The following is a 21,589-nucleotide window of genomic DNA, read 5'->3' as shown; positions in this document are numbered from 1 at the left end:
AAGAAGGCAGCTCACCACCATCTTCTCAAGGGCAATTAGGGATGGGCACTAAATGCAGGCCCAGCCAGCGACGCCCACATCCCATCAATGAATAAAAAATAAGATGCATGTTGTTGTTGTATTTTTATGTCCTCAGGATGTCCCAGTGCATTTCACGGCGAATGAATTACTTTTGCAGTGCAGCAACTGATATCTAGGCAAACATGGCAGCCAAGTTGCACTCAGCAAAGTCCCACAAACAGCAAATGACTCATCAACTTGTTTAGGTGATGTTGGTTGAGAGATGAATGTGGCCCAGAAATTGGGAGAGCTCCCTGCTCCCTTTTGAATAGCATCATCGCACCTTTTTACATCCACCTGAACAGGCAAATGGGACCTCGGTTAAACCTCCCATCCAAATGACGGCACCTCCGACAATGCAACACTCCCTCAGCGTGCTTTCAGCATCTAAGGAAGTCTTTCTTATTTCATGGGGGATAAAGCAAAAATCTACATGGTTGGTTGGTTTTATGAGATCAGTTTATTTAAGTGGTTTTTAACTGGTTGCTATTTTATGGGCTTAAGCTGACAAGAGAGAGGCAGGGATATTAAAGACTGAGATCGATAGATTTTTGGACTCTAAGGGAATGAAGGGATATGGAGATCGGGTGGGAAGGTAGAGTTGAGGTCGAATATCAGCCATGATCTTATTGAATGGCGGCGCGGGCTCGAGGGGCCGATTGGCCTACTCCTGCTCCTAATTCTTATAAGAACATAGAAATAGGAGCAGGAGGAGGCCATTTGGCCCCTCGAGCCTGCTCCGCCATTCAGTAAGATCATGGCTGATCTGATCTTGGCCTCAACTCCACTTTCCTGCCCGCTCCCCATAACCCTTGACTCCTCTATAGTTCAAAAAGCTGTCTATCTCCACCTTGAATATATTCAATGACTCCGCCTCCACAGCTCTCTGGGGAAGAGAATTCCAAAGATTCACGACCCTCTGAGAGAAGAAATTCTTCCTTATCTCCGTTTTAAATAGGCGACCCCTTATTCTGAAACTGTGCCCCCTAGTTCTGGATTTCCTCACAAGGGGAAACATCCTCTCTGCATCTTCCCTGTCGAGCCCCCTCAGAATCTTATGGGGGTTAAATTCGGTTGCTTTGCACCTCCCGTTAGTGCCCTAAGAGGGCGCTAACGGGGCGCAAAGCAACTAGCGCCCAGGCGCGGCAATGTTTGCACCACTCGTGAAATTGACCAGACATTTGGCGGCGCTAAAGACTACTGCCACGATCTCCTGCGCTCACAGGTCGTGACATCAGTCGAGCATGCAACGCCCCGGATCGGATATTGAGAGGCGCCCCCTACCTTTCTGCCTGCAACGACAGGTATAGGGGAATGTTTTGTAGTCGGGAAGGGACTGGGGGAGCGCTATTTAAAGGCAGCCGCCTCCTGCCTTTTTTGTCGGTGACATTTTTGCACCACGCATTCTGAGAGAGAGAGACTTCTGGAGAGATTCAACGCTGTGTGAAGGAGTTTTGGGTATCGAGCAGCACTTTGCAGGTTCATTTTGATTTGACCTTCCTTGCATCGATTTAGAAGAGACTGTGGGGGCTGCACTCTGAGATCTTTCCCTGGGCCTCTCCATTGTTCTTTCCAGCAGAATTGATGTACAGGTCTCTCCAGGCCGAGATTCAAGGCTGCAATGAGCAGGGTGTGGATGGAGAGCAAGATCGACCTCCCCTTTAAGAACTGGCCGGCGCCATTGTGTCTGCTGACTGACATCACATGAGCTTCGCCAGTGATCTGAGGTAGCGCCTCGCTCCTTGGCCTTAGCGCCTTAAGAGAGGTGTGTAGCGCCTGATTTAGCGCTCCAATCACCTCCAGGGGCGATAGAAGCCAAGTTTGCAGTCGGAGGCAATAATTAGCGGCAGGCGCTAAACTTTGCGCCAGGCCAATAATTGTGCCCCAAACGGGGCGATACCAAATTTCTCCCCCTATATGTTTCAATAAGATCACCTCTCATTCTTCTAAATTCCAATGAGTATAGGCCCAACCTGCTCAACCTTTCCTCATAAGACAACCTCTTCATCCCAGGAATCAACCTAGTGAACCTTCTTTGAACTGTCTCCAATGCAAGTATATCCCTCCTTAAATAAGGAGACCAAAACTGTACGCAGTACTCCAGGTGTGGTCTCACTGACGCCCTGTACAGTTGCAGCAAGACTTCCCTACTTTTATACTCCATCCCCCTTGCAATAAAGGCTAACATTCCTTTTGCCTTCCCAGTTACTTGCTGTACCTGCATGCTAACTTTTTGTGTTTCATGTACAAGGACACCCAGATCCCTATGTTCTTAGGGTACAGCACTGTAGAGAATACAATCTGGCCACGGTCTCAGACTCAACAAGCAGTACCAGGGGACATGCACCAGCAATCTCAAAGTCTAATTGCTGTTAAAGTGAACACTGGGTGAGGTCAGATTTTAATTGCTCTTCAGGGTTTAATTTATTTTTAATATAAAGTGTGATTGGGAAGGTCAGTCAGAAGTTAAGGGCATTCTGACTCCTATGTTAATTAAGCTACATTAATTTGCAGTAGATTCCAAATTACTGTTTGAGAGTTTCTTTATATTTAGAAGGATATGCTGATGGGGTTAGACGATTAGGGTGGGAGGAGGCTTGGGTGGAGCATAAATGCCAGCATTGACCTGTTGGGTTGAATGGCCTGTATCTGAGCTGTACATTCTGTGCAATTAAAAAAAAAAGTCTGACAAAGAAATCTGCAGTGTGAAAGAAAGAACTTGCATTTATATAGTGCCTTTCATGACCTCAGGACGTCCCAAAGCACTTTACAGCCAATGAAGTACTTTTTGAAGTGTAGTCACTGTTGTAATGTGGGAAACGCGGCAGCCAATTTTCACACAGCAAGCTCCCACAAACAGCAATGTGATAATGACCAGATAATGATTGGGGGATAAATAATGGCCAGGACACCGGGCATTACTCCCCTGCTCTTCTTCAAAACAGTGCCATGGGATATTTTACGTTCACCTGAGCGGGCAGACGGGGCCTCGGTTTAACGCCTCATCTGAAAGGCGGCACCTCTGACCGAGCGGCACTCCCTCAGCACTGCACTGGGAGTGTCAGCCTAGATTTTTTTTTTGTGCGGCACTTGAAGTAGAATGGAGAAGTACTAAAATGAATCTCTCGTGGCACTATGCATGCTAATTTGGATAATACGTTGTTTTGTAAGTGTGGGAGTATCGTGAGAGCCAAGGGTGAACTCACTGGCTGCAGTCTCCCAGCAGGGAGCTACGCTTGAAGGGAGCTCTACAACTGGGACAATAAACTAAACCAACAGCTTCTCAGTTCAGTGGCAGGAAACTGGCAAAGAGGAAGCTGTAGGGCTGGGAAACAGCGGTCACGCTCTAAGGCCTAAGGCAGCCAGCTGGGCGGAGGCGGGGAGCAGAACTGCGCACGGCGTACCTTCAGAGCGAGTTCCATCAAAAAGTAGAAAGAGATTTACTGCAAGTGGAGTTGGGTAAATATCTTTTATTTAGCGTCAGTACAGGAAACTCTCGTTTAAACGGCACCCAAATATCTGGAGTTCTCTAATAACCGGCAAAATTCACACTCCGAAAACACCTCAATAACCAGAAATGTTGCCGAGTCCGAGTCTCCCGTGGTGGCCGAGTTAGTCAGTGGGGATAGTTCTCCAAACTGCCACTACTCGGCTTCTTGGCGCTGTCGGAAGTCGGAACACCTCAATAACAGGAGTCTGACTCTTTGTTTGTTAAAAATAGCCTCGGTAGGTAACCCTCTCCGTCATCCGGAATTTTTAATCAACCGGCACCATTCCGGTCCCGTTGGTGCCGGATACCAGAGAGTTTCCTGTAATGTCTTCCAGAAGCTCGAGTGCTTCTGGCTTCCTGAGCAGCTGCCTTGCCAGCATTCCACTGTTATCTGCAGAATCAGTTAGTCCAGCATCTATGAGCACTCTTATACACTTGGCATGCTGGCCAGCAGAGGCCATGTGCAAAGCTGTAAAAGAAAAAAAAATCACTTGCATTTATATAGCACCTTTCACGACCTCAGGACGTCCCAAAGCGCTTTACAGCCAATGAAGTACTTTTTTTGAAGTGTAGCCACTGCTGTAATGTAGGAAAGGCGGCAGCCAATTGGCGCACAGCAAACACTAATGACCAGATAATCTGCTTTAGTGATGTTGGTAGAGGGATTAAATATCTGCCAGGGACGCCGGGGATGACTCCCGTACTCTTCTTCAAAATAGTGGGATCTTTTACGTCCGCCTGAAGGGGCTGATAGGGCCTCGGTTTAACGTCTTATCCGAAAGACGGCACCTCTGAGTGCAGCACTCCCTCGGCACTGCACTGGAGTGTTAGCCTGGATTTTGTGCTCAAGGCGTGGGACTTGAACCCACAAACTTCTAACATAAGACCATGAGAAATAGGAGCAGGAGTAGGCCATTTGGCGCCTCGAGCCTGATCATGGTTGTTCTGATCTTGGCCTCAACTCCACTTCCCCGCCTGCTCTCCATAACCCTTGACTCCCCTGTAGCTCAAATATCTGTCTATCTCCACCTTGAATATATTCACTGACTCCGCCTCCACGGCTCTCTGGGGTAGAGAATTCCAAAGATTCACGACCCTCTGAGAGAAGAAATTCCTCCTCATCTCCGTCTTAAATGGACGACCCCTTATTCTGAAACTACGCCCCCCTAGTTCTAGATTCCCCCACGAGGGGAAACATCCTCTCAGCATCTACCCTGTCAAGCCCTCAGAATTTAATATGTTTCAATAAGCTCACCTCTCATTCTTCTGAACTCCAACGAGTATAGGCCCAACCTGCTCAGCCTTTCCTCATAAGACAACCCCTTCATCTCAGGAATCAACCTCGTGAACCTTCTCTGAGCTGCCTCCAGTGCAAGTATATCCTTAATTAAATAAGGAGACCAAAACTGCGCACAGTACTGACTCAGAGACGAAAGTGCTGCCCAATGAGCCACAGCTGGCACTGTGTATAATCAGAAAACATATTTAAACAACCACACTGCATGTAAAAATATAAACACTACTTTTGTTTCTACTCATTTCCTTCCTCTTTTTGTGTTCATGTTTTAATTTTCCCGTATTTTTAGATTTTTTTTTCATATCGTTTCTTCGGTTTTTTTTTCCTTGAGCGGCCATTTTGCAAGTCACGAGACCCACAGTCACTTTGAGGGAGAAGACCAGCAACTGACCTGTTCCCGGCCATTGCTTATGTCACTCTTAGACCAGCCGCTATTGTACAGGTGAGCGAAGTCTCACCACCTGATTTCCCCTCGGTCCCCGTTGGGTAAGACCTTACCTCTGCTCGCCACCATCCCACTCTCTGGTGAAGTGGGTGATATCAGAACTCACTATTTGGAGAACTGCGAGGGAGGACCCACAACCAATGGTCTGCGGTACCAGACCCAAAATATCCACCTCCTCACTTTTATAACCTCAGACTGCTCCTGTTTGCCCTCTAGTGACCGTGTCAGGAGCTGATCATGTAGAAGGCCAATAGGAGGTGTGCCTACCCTCGCCAATGTGGAAATATAAATTGCCCCAAGAAATGCCAAAGAAAGAGGGGGAAAAGCAACATTTATTTGGGGTATTTAATTTATTATTGGGATAGCATGAAAATGTCTTCTGATGGAGGGAGCGGGCCTAGTTGAGGCCTCCTCCACCGCCGAAGGAGCCCCGGGTACTTATTTTTGTAGGCCGACGCTCACAAAAACTGTGGCCCTGTTTCTCTTTGGAGCTGTTCTGCCTCATCAAACCATGTGGCGGAGGTCTTCTGCTACTGCAGTGATGTCCCCGCTCTCCCATTTCCCTTACTTGCAGCGGCCAACTAGCCCCGAGCCAGGAAGACGGGTTGTGGTGGAGTCGGAGAGGTGGGTGGAAATTCCGTCCTGTCGTTACGCTGCCAAAACGAGGGAAATCCAGGCCCCCCCTCCCCCTCCTTTTGTCTTCTCAGCTGCGAGGTGGCTTTGTCTCTTTATCAGAAGTCTCGTGTCCTCCCCGTACTTTTTTCCACCTTTTCTTGACTGCCAATTAGGATGACTTATCTCATCAATCAAAATCAATTTAGCTAAAAGTGGCCCCTTTTCACAGAGGTACAAAAATAATAAACTCCAAATTATAATTTTAAAAAAACCAAAGAAAACTTATCAAATCATGATGTTATTTTCTGTATCCACTGTGCACTCCAGTCCCCCCCGGTGCCCAAAGGGTCGCGAAAGGCCTCAAGCGTACGGGCAGACGCTCCTTCTCCGGGGACGCCCGGGCGCGGACAGAGAGAGGCAGCCAGCCAGAGCGACCGCCTCCCCCCCACCCCCATCGGCCGCGCCTTCCTTTCCCGCAGCCGTGCTAGTGTGCCGCGCTAATCGGCCTTGGCTCTTCACTTGGCTTCTCGGGGGAATCAAAATAAAAAGAACTTACCCGAGCGACCTTTGACATCCTTTGCATGTACGTCAGCTCCTAATGTTAGCAGAATCTCTATAGTGCCAGCATGCCCCTCCTTTAAAGACAGCAAAACAAGCACAGGTTGGGTGCATTTCTACGATGGATGGGCTTGCTGCAAATAATTCGCAAGTAAACAAAGTTACTCAACCTTCTTCCTTGGGCTGCTCTTAGTGGACAGTACCTACTCTAAAAAAAACATATAAATGGCAACTCTAATGTTAAGTGTACTGCACATATTATAGTGCTGTAAAATTTAAATGAGTAAAATTACACTGCTGTGTCTATCTTCTGTCCTATAGTATTATATAATATAAAGATTCAATAGAAGCTTTCAAAAGGGAATTGGATAAATACTTGAAGGAGAAAAATTTGCAGGGATATGGGGAAGGAGCGGGGGAGTGGGACTAAGTGGATTGCTCTTCGAAAGAGCCGGTGCAGACTCGATGGGCCGAATGGCCTCCTTCTGTGCTGTACTATTCTATGATTCTATGACAAGGCATCAAATGCTAATGCAGTTTGTGTGGTAACTGAATGCTTATGACTCTCAATAAAGGCAAAGAAACATCAAAAGCAAGAGGTTCGAGCACTCACATTAAACACGAGGAACATTAAACAACACCGTTAGTTACCCCCCACTGACAAAACACCAGTCACTAGCACTCTCTGCTCCTATTTGTGAGCCCACTTCTGCCTCTTTAAACCATGTGGTGGAGGTCTTCTGCTGCTGCAGTGATGCCCCCACCACCAGCACGTTCCCGTTTCCCTTACTGGCAGCGTTGGGGTCCCTCTTGGCAGTGGGAATCTTGCTGGGAGCTCTGCCTTGCGCACCTAGTTAGCCCTGACCCGGGAAGATGGGTTGGGGGGTGGGGGGGGGGGGGGGTTGTGGTGGAGTGGGAGGGGTAGGTGCAAGTCCCCCCCCCGGCCATTACGCTAACCCACTCTCCAGTCACTTCTTCCACATGGGATTCCTGTAGTTTTCAGTTTAATTAAAGTCTTTCACGTGGAACCTTATTAAAAGCTTTCTGAAAATCCAAGTCAACTGCGTCATAGGGAATCGCACTTTATGCACAATGTCTTCAAAGGAGTTAAGGAGGATTGTCGGGCAGGATCTTCCCCTACTAAAACAACATTAATTATTTCTTATAACATCATCTTTGTACAGATACTCCACTAGCCAACCCTATTATATATATTTTCTTATAGAGCTCCACCAACAGTCAGCCTATATATGTACCGCCAGAGACAGTAGCCTAGATTTTCTGATTGCACTATTTTAACACTGGCAGTAGCCTATCTTAACCGCCAATGTTAAAATAACACCAATCAGAAAACCTAGGTTACTGCCTCAGGCAGTACATATGTAACCTGTCAGTTGGTGGAGCTCCATGCACCCCATCTTGTGTAGAGGTCGAATGAATAGAAAGCCTAACATTTATATGTTGGAGCCCCTCAATGCAGAAGCTGCGAGTTTGAAGATTGTCTGTAACATGTAGTGTTAGGAAGTGCAACATAGGTTTACTAGACTGATTCCTGGGATGGGGAGATTGCCCTATGAGGAGAGATTGAGTAGACTAGGTCTATATTCTCTAGTGTTTAGAAGAATGAGAGGTGATCTCATTGAAACATATAAAATTCTTAAGGGGCTTGACAGGGTAGATGCAGGAAGGATGTTTCCTCTGGCTGGGGAGTCTAGAACCAGGGGTCACAGTCTCAGAATAAGGGGTCGGCCATTTAGGACTGAGATGAGGAGAAATTTCTTCACTCAGAGGGTGGTGAATCTTTGGAATTCTCTACCCCAGAGGGCTGTGGAGGCTCAGTCGTTGAGTATATTCAAGACAGAGATCGATAGATTTTTGGATATTAAGGGAATCAAGGGATATGGGGATATTACGGGAAGGTGGAGATGAGGTAGAAGATCAGCCATGATCTTATTGAATGGCGGAGCAGGCTCGAGGGGCCGTATGGCCGACTCCTGCTCCGATTTACGTTCTTACGCAGAATCTGAGCAGACTAACATTCCAGCAAACAATGGCGGACGGCCTCGGAACCAAGTCTCTTCTCAGTGGTGTTCAGAATTTCCGACCACACTGGGTTTAACACCCGACATGAATTGAAAATTGGACTTGCGGACAGCTATGACCGAGAGGAATTGATATTAAATAGCCCTGTGCAGGACTCCATGGAAACAAAGAAAGGGCTGTATTATGGGCAGCCAGACACGGATAGAAACCAAGAACAAAAAATAGATTCTGGTCAGTCATCCACATCGAGTAAACCGATGAGGACTATTTGCCCTGCAGCAGCCACATGGATTGGCTAACCACAGAATAATTGCCATGGAAGGAAATTTCAGAAAGAGTCACTTGTTGTAAAAATAGCTGACGTGTCCCTACAGGGAGTAAGCATTCCATTGTACTAGTACATATGGCAAATAAAATTGAATTGAATTGTTGTTGTTGACAGGAAAAGCTTATCATGGGATGTCTAGTTTGGCTATCCATTCGATGGCTTCCTGAGATGCCAAGTGGAAAAATGAGCTGCCTCCCACAACAGATCTTAGTGGGCAGGTTGATGTGATGTGTTCCATGGTCTGGGACTCATAGCCACAGTCGTATTTTGGCTAATGTTGCTTTTAACACAGATTTACCCTAATTTATCGTAATCGTATAGACAAGAAACCCTATTTTTGTCACATTTTGAGTACAGGAGTAAAGAAGTCTTACTCCAATTATATAGGGCCTTGGTGAGACCACACCTGGAGTACTGTGTACAATTTTGGCCTCCTTACCTAAGGAAGGATATACTTGCCATAGAGGGAGTGCAACGAAGGTTCACCAGACTGATTCCTGAGATGGCGGGACTGTCGTATGAGGAGAGATTGGGTCAACTAGGCCTGTATTCTCTTGAATTCAGAAGAATGAGGGGGGATCTCATTGAAGCATACAAAATTATTACAGAGCTTGATAGGGTGGATGCTGGGAGAATGTTTCCCTTAGCTGGGGAGTCTAGAACCAGGGGCCACAGCCTCAGGATAAAGGGTAGGCCATTCAGGACTGAGATGAGAAGAAATTTCTTCACACAGAGGGTGGTGAATCTTTGGAATTTTCTACCCCAGAGGGCTGTGGCGGCTCAGTCATTGGGTATATTCAAAACAGAAGTCGATAGATTTCTGACTAGTAAGGGCATCAAGGGATATGGTGATAGGGCCGGTGAATGGAGTTGAGGCAGAAGATCAGCCATGATCTCATTGAATGGCGGAGCAGGCTCGAAGGGCCGAATGGCCTCCTCCTGCTCCTATTTCTTATGTTCTTATTAATTGCTGTCGTCCCTTTGTTCTACTAAATGGTTTTGCAAAACCTTTAGTAAGATGACATTTTAATGGGTGGGGATAAACATATCTCTGGGCAATACAGACACAATCATCTACAGGAAACTCTTTTTTTATCCGGCACCGACGGGACCGGCGTGGTGCCGGTTGATCAAAAAGTCCGGATTACAGAGAGGTATACTTACCAAGGTACGAGAGCCCCGTACACGGCCACAGATCCAGGAGTCCCTGCTGCACGGCCACAGGTTCAGGAACCCCGGTTACACGGCCACAGATCCAGGAACCCCGGTTACACGGCCACTAATATATAGTAAAACTTACCTGAACCTACTCCTGAATTTTGCCGGTTAAGAGAGATTTCCGGATATTTAGGTGCCGGTTAAAAGAGAGTTTCCTGTAGTTTCATTGCAACCATTTGGATCTTTGCAGAAGTGTTGCTGCCGTGGAAACCGGGCGGCCTGCACAATACTGCTCAGTAATTATTCCTGATATTGATTGCTTGACAACTGACCTTGGCCGCGTAATGCAGGGCTGTCAGGTTTAGATCCGTGGCTCTCTCATTTACTTTCACGCCAAGCTCCATGACCAGGAAGTGAATGGCTTGGTCCTGTGCTGTTACCGCCGCACGGTGCAGTGACTGAGCCCCCAGGGCGTCAGTGGCTGAGAAACTGGCCTGAAATAGACGAAGGGTTTGTGGGTTACCAGAAGGACTGAACCAACAATTCTTAGCACTATCATCCCATCTGATCCATTAGGGTAGACTTTCTCTTTACCCCCAAAGTGTGGTAAGAATGTGGAACGCGCTACCGCAAGGAGTAGTTGAGGCGATTAGTGAAGGTGGCAGAGGGGAAGCTAGATAAACACATTAGGGAGAGAGGAATAGAAGGATATGCTGATAGGGTTAGATGAAGAGGGGTGGGAGGAGGCTCATGTGGAGCATAAATGGCGGCACAGACCGGTTGAGCCGAATGGCCAGTTTCTGTGCTGTAGATTCTATGTAACTTTCCACTTGGCTTTGCCCGATAACAGGCGTGACTGATGTGAGAAATGGGCAGAGAACTGGTATGCAAGATTTTTGCTTTCATTAAACCCCACCCAGTTTTCCAGTCAGCCAATGCACTCATGCTAGAAGCAGTTGTACTTAAATTAGGCCCTGTCAACATCATACACACAAGTTCCCAGTGTTTCTGCAGGTATAGCACTCAATCATCTACCTGCCCAGATACGGGTGTCCGGGCCTGTTTATAGAAGGGCATTTAAAAAGCCCCAATAGTATGATCTGTAGCAACATTTTGAGGCTATTTCTGAACCTTTTTTTTGTATTGCCTCCTCTATTAATGGCTGAACAAAATCGCGAGAGGGAGGAGGGGAGAGACAGAGAGATGGTGACAGAGGAAGAGAGAAAAATTGAAGACGGGGTGGGGGTGGAGAGAGAAAAGGAGTGGTAAGTGAGATAGAGGTGAGGAGAGAGGGAGGGGGAGAGAAACAGAGGGAGGATAGGAGAGATGAGGAAGGGAGGGAACAGAGAGATGAGGGGAAGAGAGAGACGAGGAGAAAGGGAGACCTGGAGAAAGAGAGGGAGAGAGAGACACGAGGACAGAGAGAGACAGACAGATGAGGAGAGAGGAGGGGAGGGAGGGAGAGAGAGAGAGATAGCAATAGAAATATCCCTGAGGGGTGTTCTTTCCCCATGCCACCTAGCAGGGCCTTGCCTTGCCACACACCATCCTCTGTTGAGAGAGGTGGAAAGCTCACTACTAATGCTGCGGTGAAGCCAGTCTCGGCCTGGTGCATTCCTACAGGCAGATAACAAGACTGAACTCTGACCTGACTGAAACCAATCGCTCTGCGTTTGAGCGATCGCAGATGATTCCATCATATTAAAGAGTTTTCAGGCAGGTAAATTCTCTAAAACAATGGCGCAGAGAACACCGTGTTGTTGCATCATTGGCAAGCACGCATTGCGGGAGGGGCGTGGTTACATCTGCAGTAGTGCAGCCATCTTCAATGCACTTTTCATCGTTTTAATCTTAGTGTTTATTAAAACTAAGAATTAAAATAACAAATTTATAGCAGCAGTTGTGTTTGGCATTACAGCATCTCATGGCTGGTTTCCCCGTTGTACCGCGCTCTATGTACAACCAGTTTTAGAACTCTTGGTACCAACAACCTTTAAGGCACTGCACTAAAAGCTATACACACTAACACACGGTAACATCTTAATCTTAGTGTGGTTACTCCACACTTGGAGTACTGTGCATCGTTCTGGTCTCCATAATTATAAAAAGGCTATCGAGACACCGGAGAAGGTGCAAAAAAGATTTACGAGGATGATACCAGAACTGAGAGGTTACACCTATCAGGAAAGACTGAACAGGCCGGGGCTCCTCTCTCTAGAAAAGAGAATGCTGAGGGGTGACCTGATAGAGATCTTTAAAATTATAAAGGGGTTTGATAGAGTAGACACAGAGTGTTTCCACTTGTGGGGGAGACTAAAACTAGAGGCCATCAATATAAGATAGTCACCAAGAAATCCAACAGAGAATTCAGGAGAAACTTCTTTAAAAGAAAAAGAAAAAGAAAGACTTGCATTTATATAGCACCTTTCACGACCACTGGACGTCTCAAAGCGCTTCACAGCCAATGAAGTACTTTTGAAGTGTAGTCACTGTTGTAATGTGGGAAACGCGGCAGCCAATCTACGCACAGCAAGCTCCCACAAACAACAATGTGAAAATGACCCAGAGAGTGGTTGGAATGTGGAACTCACTACCACAGGGAGCAGTTGAGGCAAATAGCGTAGGTACATTTAACAAGATGCTAGATAAGCACATTAGGGAGAGAGGAATAGAAGGATGTGCTGATAGGGTTAGATGAAGAGGGGTGCGAGGAGGCTCGCGTGGAGCATAAACACCGGCACAGACCAGTTGGGCCAAATGGCCTGTTTCTGTGCTGTACATTCGATGTAATATGTAATGCTTGTCCAAGCTGTGACAGCTTTCAGCACTGCTTCCACAGACTCGAGGGGCTGAATGGCCTATTCCTGTCCCTATGCGTGAAATACAGACTTATCTAAGTTTTCATACCGTGTAACTCTACATATCTTACACTCTACTGAGCAAGAGTCAGCTGATAGCCCACCCTGTGCCTCTCCAGCAGGAGCCTTGCAATCTCGATGTGCCCATTCTGCACTGCGTCCATGAACGGAGTGACTCCACAGCTGTCTTTGGCATCTGGCTTGTAACCGCACCTACAAACAACCGAGAACAACATTTTCAAACCCGCAGCTCCCAACACTCCGAGGAAGAAATTAATAGCCACGTGTCACACGTGGGCCAAGGTTCAGGCGAAGGTTATTCAACCGCGGGGCATGGAAGGTCACAGCTGAGGCCGACCCTCTCCTCAGCTGCTGCCAACACACATACCCTGACTGATCCCCCCCCCGTCCACCCCACCCCCAGCATATCTGTGGAAGATAATGCACCCAGTGGGGTGGGCTGGGGTGGTTGTCCGCTGATGATTGCACAGTGTCCACCTCCATTCACAGCTCCTCTGATAGTGAAGCAGGTCATGCCAGGAGGACCTCTCCAGGCAGCACGGTGGCATAGTGGTTAGCACTGTTGCCTCACAGCGCCAGGGACCCGGGTTCGAATCCGGCCTCGGGCGACTGTCTGTGTGGAGTTTGCACATTCTCCCCGTGTTTGCGTGGGTTTCCTCCGGGTGCTCCGGTTTCCTCCCACAGTCCAAAGATGTGCGGGTTAGGTTGATTGGCTATGATAAATTGACCCTTAGTGTTAGGGGGATTAAATACGTTGGGTTACGGGGATAGGGTGGGATATGTGTTGGTGTTGGTGTAGGGGTTACGGGGATCGGGTGGGATATGTGTCGGTGCAGGCTCGATGGGCCGAAATGGCCTCTATCTGCATTGTGGGGTTTCTGTGATTTCTGTGACCCGAATAACACGGTAGCATAGTGGTACTGCTACTGGACTAGTCAATCCAGAGGCCTGGGCTAATGATCCGGTGACAAGAGTTCAAATCCCACCACGGCAACTGGGGAATTTAAATTCAATTGAATAAATCTGGAATTAAAAAGCTAGAATCAGTAATGGCGGCCATGAAACTACCGGATTGTCATAAAAACCCATCTGGCTCACTAATGTCCTTTAGGGAAGGAAATCTGCTGTCCTTACCCGGTCTGGCCTATATGCGACTCTAGACCCACAGCAATGTGGTTGACTCTTAACTGCCCTCTGAAATGGCCTAGCAAGCCACTCAAGGGCAATTAGGGATGGGCAATAAATGCTGGCCTTGCCAGCGACGCCCACATCCCGTGAACGAATTAAAAAAAAATATCCAGACTTGGGCTGACAATTGGCAGGCCAACATTCGCGCCACCTATGTGCCAGGTAATGACCATCCCGAACAAGAGAAAGTCCTGCCCTCCCACTGATCTTCAGTGGCATCACCATTGCCGAGTCCCCACCCAAAATATCTTGGGGGTCACCACTGACAAGAAGCTTAACTGGACGAGGCATATCAACCCTGTGGCCATAAGAGCAGATTGGAGGCTGGGTACTCTGTGACACGTGGCACATCTCCTGACCCTTCAAAGCCTCTCCACTATCTACGAGGCACAAGTCAGGAGGGTGATGGAATAGTCACCACTTTCCTGGATGGTTGCAGACTAAACAAGACTCAAGAAGCTCGACACCATCCAGGACAGAGCAGTTCGCTTGATTAGTGCCCACCCACCCCGTGCCATTGGACTCGATGTCCACCCCTCCCCCATCAGAGCAGTGGCTGCAGTAGACAAAAGCTACAAATGCTACGCAGCAACTTACAACAACAACTTGTATTTATATAGCGCCTTTAATGTAGTAAAATGTCCCAAGGCGCTTCACAGGAGCGATTATCAAACAAAATTTGACATCAAGCCACATAAGGAGATATTAGGGCAGATGACCAAAAACTTGATCAAGGAGGTAGGTTTTAAGGGAGCGTCTTAAAGGAGGAAAGAGAGGCGGAGAGGTTTAGGGAGGGAGTTCCAGAGCTTAGGGCCTCGGCAGCTGAAGGCACGGCCACCAATGGTGAAGCGATTAAAATCGGGAATCGCAAGAGGCCAGAATTGGAGGACTGCAGAGATCTCGGAGGGTCATAGGGCTGGAGGATGTTGCAGAGATAGTGAGGGGGCGAGTCCATGAAAGTGATTTGAAAACAAGGAAGAGAATTAAAAACCTGAGGTGTTGCTGGACCGGGAGCCAATGTAGGTCAGCGAGCACAGGGGTGATGGGTGAATGGGACTTGGTGCGAGTTAGGACACGGGCAGCCGAGTTTACCAAGATTACTTCCAACAGTACCTCCCTTCTCTGTGACCTCGGCCGCCAAGAAGAATAAGCAATGTTGTGGGACACCATCAACTCCAAGTTCCCCCTCCAAGTCACACACGGGACATATGTCGCCGTTCCTTCATCGACACCGGGTCAATATCGTGGAATTCCCTAACTAACACCAGGTGGACACCATCGTTACAAGGATTGCAGCAGTTCAAGGAGAAGACCCACCCCTCACCTTCTCGGGGTAATAAACGGGGCCGGCCAGTGCCGCCCACATCCCGAGAATGAATAATAAAAAACAAAATCCCTTCTGAATTCAGAGTACAGGAAACTCTCTTTTTACCGGCACCTAAATATCCGGAAATCTCTCTTAACCGGCAAAATTCAGGAGTAGGTTCAGGTAAGTTTTACTATATATTAGTGGCCGTGTAACCGGGGTTCCTGCATCTGTGGCCGTGCAACAGGGACTCCTGGATCTGTGGCCGTGTAACCGGGACTCCTGCACAAGTGGCGTGTAACCGGGGCTCCTGCACCTGTGGCCGTGTAACCGGGGCTCCTGCACCTGTGGCCGTGTAACCGGGGCTCCTGCACCTGTGGCCGTGTAACCGGGACTCCTGCACAAGTGGCGTGTAACCGGGGCTCCTGCACCTGTGGCCGTGTAACCGGGGCTCCTGCACCTGTGGCCGTGTAACCGGGGCTCCTGCACAAGTGCCGTGTAACCGGGACTCCTGCACAAGTGGCGTGTAACCGGGGCTCCTGCACCTGTGGCCGTGTAACAGGGACTCCTGCACCTGTGGCCGTGTAACCGGGGCTCCTGCACCTGTGGCCATGTAACCGGGACTCCTGCACAAGTGGCGTGTAACCGGGGCTCCTGCACCTGTGGCCGTGTAACCGGGACTCCTGCACAAGTGGCGTGTAACCGGGGCTCCTGCACCTGTGGCCGTGTAACCGGGGCTCCTGCACCTGTGGCCGTGTAACCGGGACTCCTGCACAAGTGCCGTGCAACAGGGACTCCTGGATCTGTGGCCGTGTAACCGCGGCTCCTGCACAAGTGCCGTGTAACCGGGGTTCCTGCACCTGTGGCCGTGCAACAGGGACTCCTGCACCTGTGGCCGTGTAACTGGGACTCCTGCACAAGTGCCGTGTAACCGGGGCTCCTGCACCTGTGGCCGTGTACCGGGCTCTCGTACCTTGGTAAGTATACCTCTCTGTAATCCGGACTTTTTGATCAGCCGGCACCACGCCGGTCCCGTCGGTGCCGGATAAAAAAGAGTTTCCTTGTAATAAGCTGTTCAATAATGGAAGCACCTGCTTCTTGTCCCCGAATATTGTATTCAGGTTTCGCTACATCAAATTTCCTAAACCTCATTAACAAAAGAAAACACTGCTTTACAAACACGAACAAGTCTTCTGTATCGGCAGCATTTTCCATTGATTTCCACGCACAATGGACCCTTGTCAGCGCCAGTGTTCTGACACAATGACGATATTGCCAGGGCATCACACCCATAACTTAGTTATGGTGACAGCAGGAACCTGCCCCTGCAGTTTTAGAACAACAAGGCTGCAATAGTATTAACAAAAATACGCTTAATGGGAGGAAGTTGTACTCGAACCATTCCGTGCCAGCGCCGTCGCAAACCTCGACGTGGGTAAGTAAGCACAGCTGAATATTCTCGGACGCCTCTCCACCAACGTCGGAATATCTGCGGCGCAGGGCCAAAGCTCGGGCGCTAAAGACAGAACAAATATCACCCGCACCGACCCCCATCTCCAGGTGGGGCATCAGCAGTGTCCACACCTTCTCCAACAGGGGAACAGGGAATTCAAATATCCAGCCTGGCCTGCACGCCGCGAAACTCGGCCGGCATCATGCATGGACCAAGCCGCTGACTCCATTTTGATGGCGGCGTGTCACTACTAACACAGTGCGATGCGCTTTCTATGCAAGGGTTATGATTGGACTCTGTTACTAACACAATTGTTATTATGCAGCATACTTCAGTAAACGAGTTCTTCCTGTTTGTAAAAGGGAGTTTACCTTTCTAGAAGCAGCTCCGCAGCCTCGAAGCGCCCGTGCATAGCTGAATAATAAAAAAACAAATTTGCAAACTGAATCAAACTGTTCTTGCAACACTGTCCACAAACAGCCACATCTCAAAGGGGCATTGTGTTTGCTGAAAGACCATATTGCCAAACTTTTTTTTTCTAAAATTGCATTAGTCACATACACAATATCATCTGTGTCCAAATGATTTGTCGCTGTGGAAAAAATATTGTTGCGACAAAGAACAATGCAGAGTATTGTGGCTCAGTGAGTAGCACTCGCTCACCTCTGAGGCAGAAGGTTGTGGGTTCATAGTCCCACTCCAGAGGCTTGAGCACAAAAATCTAGGCTGACACTCCCAGTGCAGTGCTGAGCGAGCGCTGCTCTGTCTGAGGAGCCGTCTCTCAGATGAGACGTTAAACCGAGGTCCCCGTCTGCCCTCTCAGGTGGATGTAAAACATTGAAGGGCAGGGTAATTCTCCTTGTTTTCCGGGCCAAAATTTATCCCTCGACTAATATCACCAAAACAGATTATCTGGTCGTTTATTACATTGCATCATACTGCCATGGTGCGGTTTGAACTCAGATTCTCGGGATTACGAGTGCAGTAATATAACCACTACACTACCTTGCCCACATGGAGAATGTTGACTTAGATGAGGTACTAGAGGGTGACCAGCACCTGTGGAACTGTATCCCAGCAAGAAGTCAACATTTCGGGGGGAGGGCAGAAGTAGGAGAGAATTTTTTTTTTAAATCTCAGTCTCCCGGCCAATTAGCCTATCTGTCTTTTTTCAACATATTGTGAGCTCCTACAGTTTTCTTATAAATTATTCAGGATAAATCCTCCAGCATATTTGAAGGTCAAATGTTCTCCTCTCCCAATTAAAATGTCAAATTCTCAGGAGGCTCAACATGCAAGGGCTTCTTGCCATTAAGACTGCAATCTATGGAGCCACCTGGGGAGCAGACAGAGCTTCACATCAGCGATAGAACAGGAGCTGCACGTAGAGTGTGAGAGGATGCAGCCCCGTTCCACTATTGGAAGGGCCCGCTCCTCAATTTCTGGCTGCACTTCAGTCCCACGCTCTTGATCTTTGGCCACCCGGCGTGGAGGAGAGCAGGCGGATCGGACGACCTCCCTCGTAGGGCTGTTCCTAGGCCTGACCAAGTTGACCATAAACGGAGCCGGGCAGTCGAGGGGGCCGACTGCCTTCCGCTCTTCTGCGGCTACGTTCGCGCCCGGGCGACCCGGGAGATGAAGTCAGCGGTCTCCACGGGTACGCTTGAGGCCTTCAATGACCTGCGGGCACCGGAGTGCTTCATCACCCCGCCCCGGAACCAAATTTTAATTGAATTTGTTAAGTTTCCTTTAAAACATTTTGGGGGCTAAATTTGTTTGATTTGCGCCTCCCGTTAGTGCCCTAGGAGGACGCAAATCAACTAGTGCCTGGGCACGGCGCCGCTAACGCCTCCCGTGAAATTCAGTGGGAGGTTAGTGGCGGCGCTAACCGTTAGCGCCGCCGGCGATGACATCATAACCGTGCGCAGCGCCCCGCTCGCACCCCGGCTGTAATATTGGATGGCATTTCCCGACCTACCACCGGAAGCTATGTCCGACGGGGTCAGGGGGGCTTACCTGCAGCCGGGGTGGCGCTAGTTAAAGGGGAGGTGGCGGGCTGCCATTTTTGTTGCTGGCCGCCTGCCAGCACCTGCCCCCGGCCCCCGTGTAGCCCCGCCACCCCCCACTGCGGGGTGCCGGCCGCTCTCCGTTAAATTAGCGCCCCAGCGAAGGTAGCGCCCCAAAGGGGGTGCTATCCACTTTTTACCCCTTTGTTTAATTTACAGTTTATGGGTTGTGCCCCTTTAAGAAGGGGCACTTGCTTCCTTTTCATTGGTGATGGCACCGGCCATCAATCAAAGTTATCAACCAATAAGAAGTCGCACAGGAGCTGCCTAGCAACAAGGAAACCCCGTATGGCCGGCCTCCAATGTGGTAAGGAGTTACCTTCTGCAGGGCTCCACTGTCAGTCACCTGCCATCCCCCCCCCCCGCTCCTTTTTATCTGTAGGTAGCGCTGCTGACTCTGGTTGGTTATATCCCTGGAGGTTTCATCACATGACCTCCCGCCTCCAACCACCCCGCCCAGTCAAACAGCCCTTCCCCACGCACCGCACCCACCACCGCCAGTATTTTTATAATCAATAAACAAAAATGAAAAAAAAACACTTTTTTTTAATGTCCCTACGATTTTTCTCCTGGGTTGCTCGGGGCAGTGTCCTGTTTTTTTAAATTCATTCCTGGGATGTGGGCGTCACTGGCAAGGCCAGCATTTATTGCTCATCCCTAACTGCCCTTGAGTGGCTTGCTAGGCCATTTAAGAGTCAACCACATTGCTGTGGGTCTGGTGTCATCAAACAAGAAACAAACAGAAGTTTAGAGGGGCACAACTAATAATGAACTAAACTACAAAACAAAGGAAACTAATAAGCTTAAATAATAAACTCTCTGTTAACCGGCAAAATTCAGGAGTAGGTTCAGGTAAGTTTTACTTCATATTAGTGACAGTTCCTGGATCTGTGGCTGTGTAACTGGGGTTCGTGCACTTGTTGCTAAGCAACAGGGACGCTTGGTCTGTGGCCGGAGTTCCTGCACATGTTGCTAAGCAACAGGGAAGCCTGGATTTGTTGCTGTGTACGGAGCTCTCGTACCTTTTAACTATACCTCTCTGTAATCCGGACTTTTTGATAAACCGGCACCACGCCGGTCCCATTGGTGCCGGATAATAAAGAGTTTCCTGTAGTGTTACTGGTGTCCAGTACACACACTACCTGCAGTACACACCGGTCGCAGAAGGCCTCAAATGTAGCGGCGGTCATTGCATGCTCCTTTTTCAGGGCCACCCGGGCATGGACAAGCCGCAGAAGAGAGGCAGGCAGCCAGGGCGACCTCCCTCTCCGGATCGGGTGGCCAAAGGTCAGAAGCGTGGGAAAGCAAAGTGTTGCAAGCTGGCCATATCTGCTGTTCTCTTTAATCTTCCTTTTTTAATAAACTTCAATTGGTGCTTTTTAGCCTGAAAATGCGATTTTTTTTCCAGTGTTACTTTACTCTCAGTCAGAAAGATCGGGCGTGTATGGTGATATCCTATACTGTTTCCAGTGCACATACAAATGGGTTCTGTTGCAGCCCAAAATTACTTTCTGCATTAGGTCACATTTCTGTTCGTAGGGAGTGAGGGCTTGCCTGTGGGAGTGGAATTTTTGTGGAGTCAGCTTGAGTCATTAACATCTTTGGCTCCTTCAGTCTTCCCTTCCTGCTACAATCAATAGGCTTTTAAAACCCAATCTTGGAGTCACTTAATCACTACTTGACTTACCTTCATCTTCTCCTTGACTCGTCTCACCCTTGAGGCATCATGGGTCTTGACCCTTCACCTTAGTTTTTCCAACCAAAGAAAAGCCTCCCCTTGAAAATCATCTTTTAGGTTCTTCCCTGTTGATAGGGTAGAGAGAGAGAAACTATTTCCTCTGCTGGGGGGAGTCCAGAACAAGGGGGCATAACCTTAAGATTAGAGCTGGCTCCTTCAGGGGGTGATGTCAGGAAGCACTCCTTCACACAAAAGGTAGTGGAATTCTGGAACTCTCTCCCCCAAAAAGCTGTTGAGGCTGGAGGGTCAATTGAAAATTTCAAAACTGAGATCGATAGGTTTTTGTTCGGCAAGGGTATTAAGGGTTACGGAACCAAGGCGGGTGGATGGAGTTGAGGTACAGATCAGCCATGATCTAATTAAATGGTGGAACAGGCTGAATGGCCTACTCCCGTTTCTATGTTCACAGAGAGATCACAGAATCACAACAGTGCAGATAGAGGCCATTTCGGCCCATCGAGCCTGCACCGACACATATCCCACCCGATCCCCATAACCCCTACACCAACACATATCCCACCCTATCCCTGTAACCCCACGTATTTAATCCCCCTAACACTAAGGGTCAATTTATCATCGCCAATCAACCTAACCCGCACAACTTAAATGAATGAGAAAACTGATGTACTATTCAGGAAGATCTATAGTACTGTGCAATACAATCCAGTACAAAGCACACATCTAACACCACAACAGATCCCTGTTCACCTCACCTGCAGTGTGTAGCGGAGTCCTCTTTATCCTGCTCTCCACGTCCCAGATGCCTGGACTGACTTCGAGAAGATACTGGATAATTTCTGGATCGCCCTCGCGGCAGGCGATGTGGAAACTGTTCCAGCCGTCCTTGTTTTTCAGGGTCAGGCTCGCTCCACTTTCAATCAGGTCTTTAATCACCTCGAGGTTCTTTCTCGTGCAAGCCATCATCAGTGGCGTCCTACAAGGTGTTGAGTGAGGTTAACCCGTCG

At 48.7% G+C, this 21,589-nt stretch overlaps 1 protein-coding gene across 1 annotated transcript in view; it reads right to left on the bottom strand.

The window, feature by feature from the left end:
- Positions 1 to 3,523: 3,523 nt before the first annotated feature.
- Positions 3,524 to 21,589, bottom strand: part of ankrd16 (ankyrin repeat domain 16) — a 24,593-nt gene continuing 6,527 nt past the window's right edge. The window contains exons 2-8 of the mRNA XM_086010696.1: positions 21,338 to 21,558; positions 17,192 to 17,234; positions 12,957 to 13,065; positions 10,327 to 10,488; positions 6,464 to 6,542; positions 4,806 to 5,012; positions 3,524 to 4,019 (exon numbers count right to left, since the gene is read on the bottom strand). Coding sequence (XP_085866822.1) covers positions 3,817 to 4,019; positions 4,806 to 5,012; positions 6,464 to 6,542; positions 10,327 to 10,488; positions 12,957 to 13,065; positions 17,192 to 17,234; positions 21,338 to 21,558 — 1,024 coding nt within the window. The 3' untranslated portion in view covers positions 3,524 to 3,816. The remainder of the gene's footprint in view (positions 4,020 to 4,805; positions 5,013 to 6,463; positions 6,543 to 10,326; positions 10,489 to 12,956; positions 13,066 to 17,191; positions 17,235 to 21,337; positions 21,559 to 21,589) is intronic.

The sequence above is a fragment of the Somniosus microcephalus genome, chromosome 17 (assembly GCF_052327205.1).
Source record: "Somniosus microcephalus isolate GS21.2 chromosome 17, FLI_Smic_1.0, whole genome shotgun sequence".
In the NCBI taxonomy this organism is placed as follows: domain Eukaryota; kingdom Metazoa; phylum Chordata; class Chondrichthyes; order Squaliformes; family Somniosidae; genus Somniosus; species Somniosus microcephalus.
Note: the sequence above shows the minus strand (reverse complement) of the source record. Positions and strands in the feature narration are given on the sequence as shown.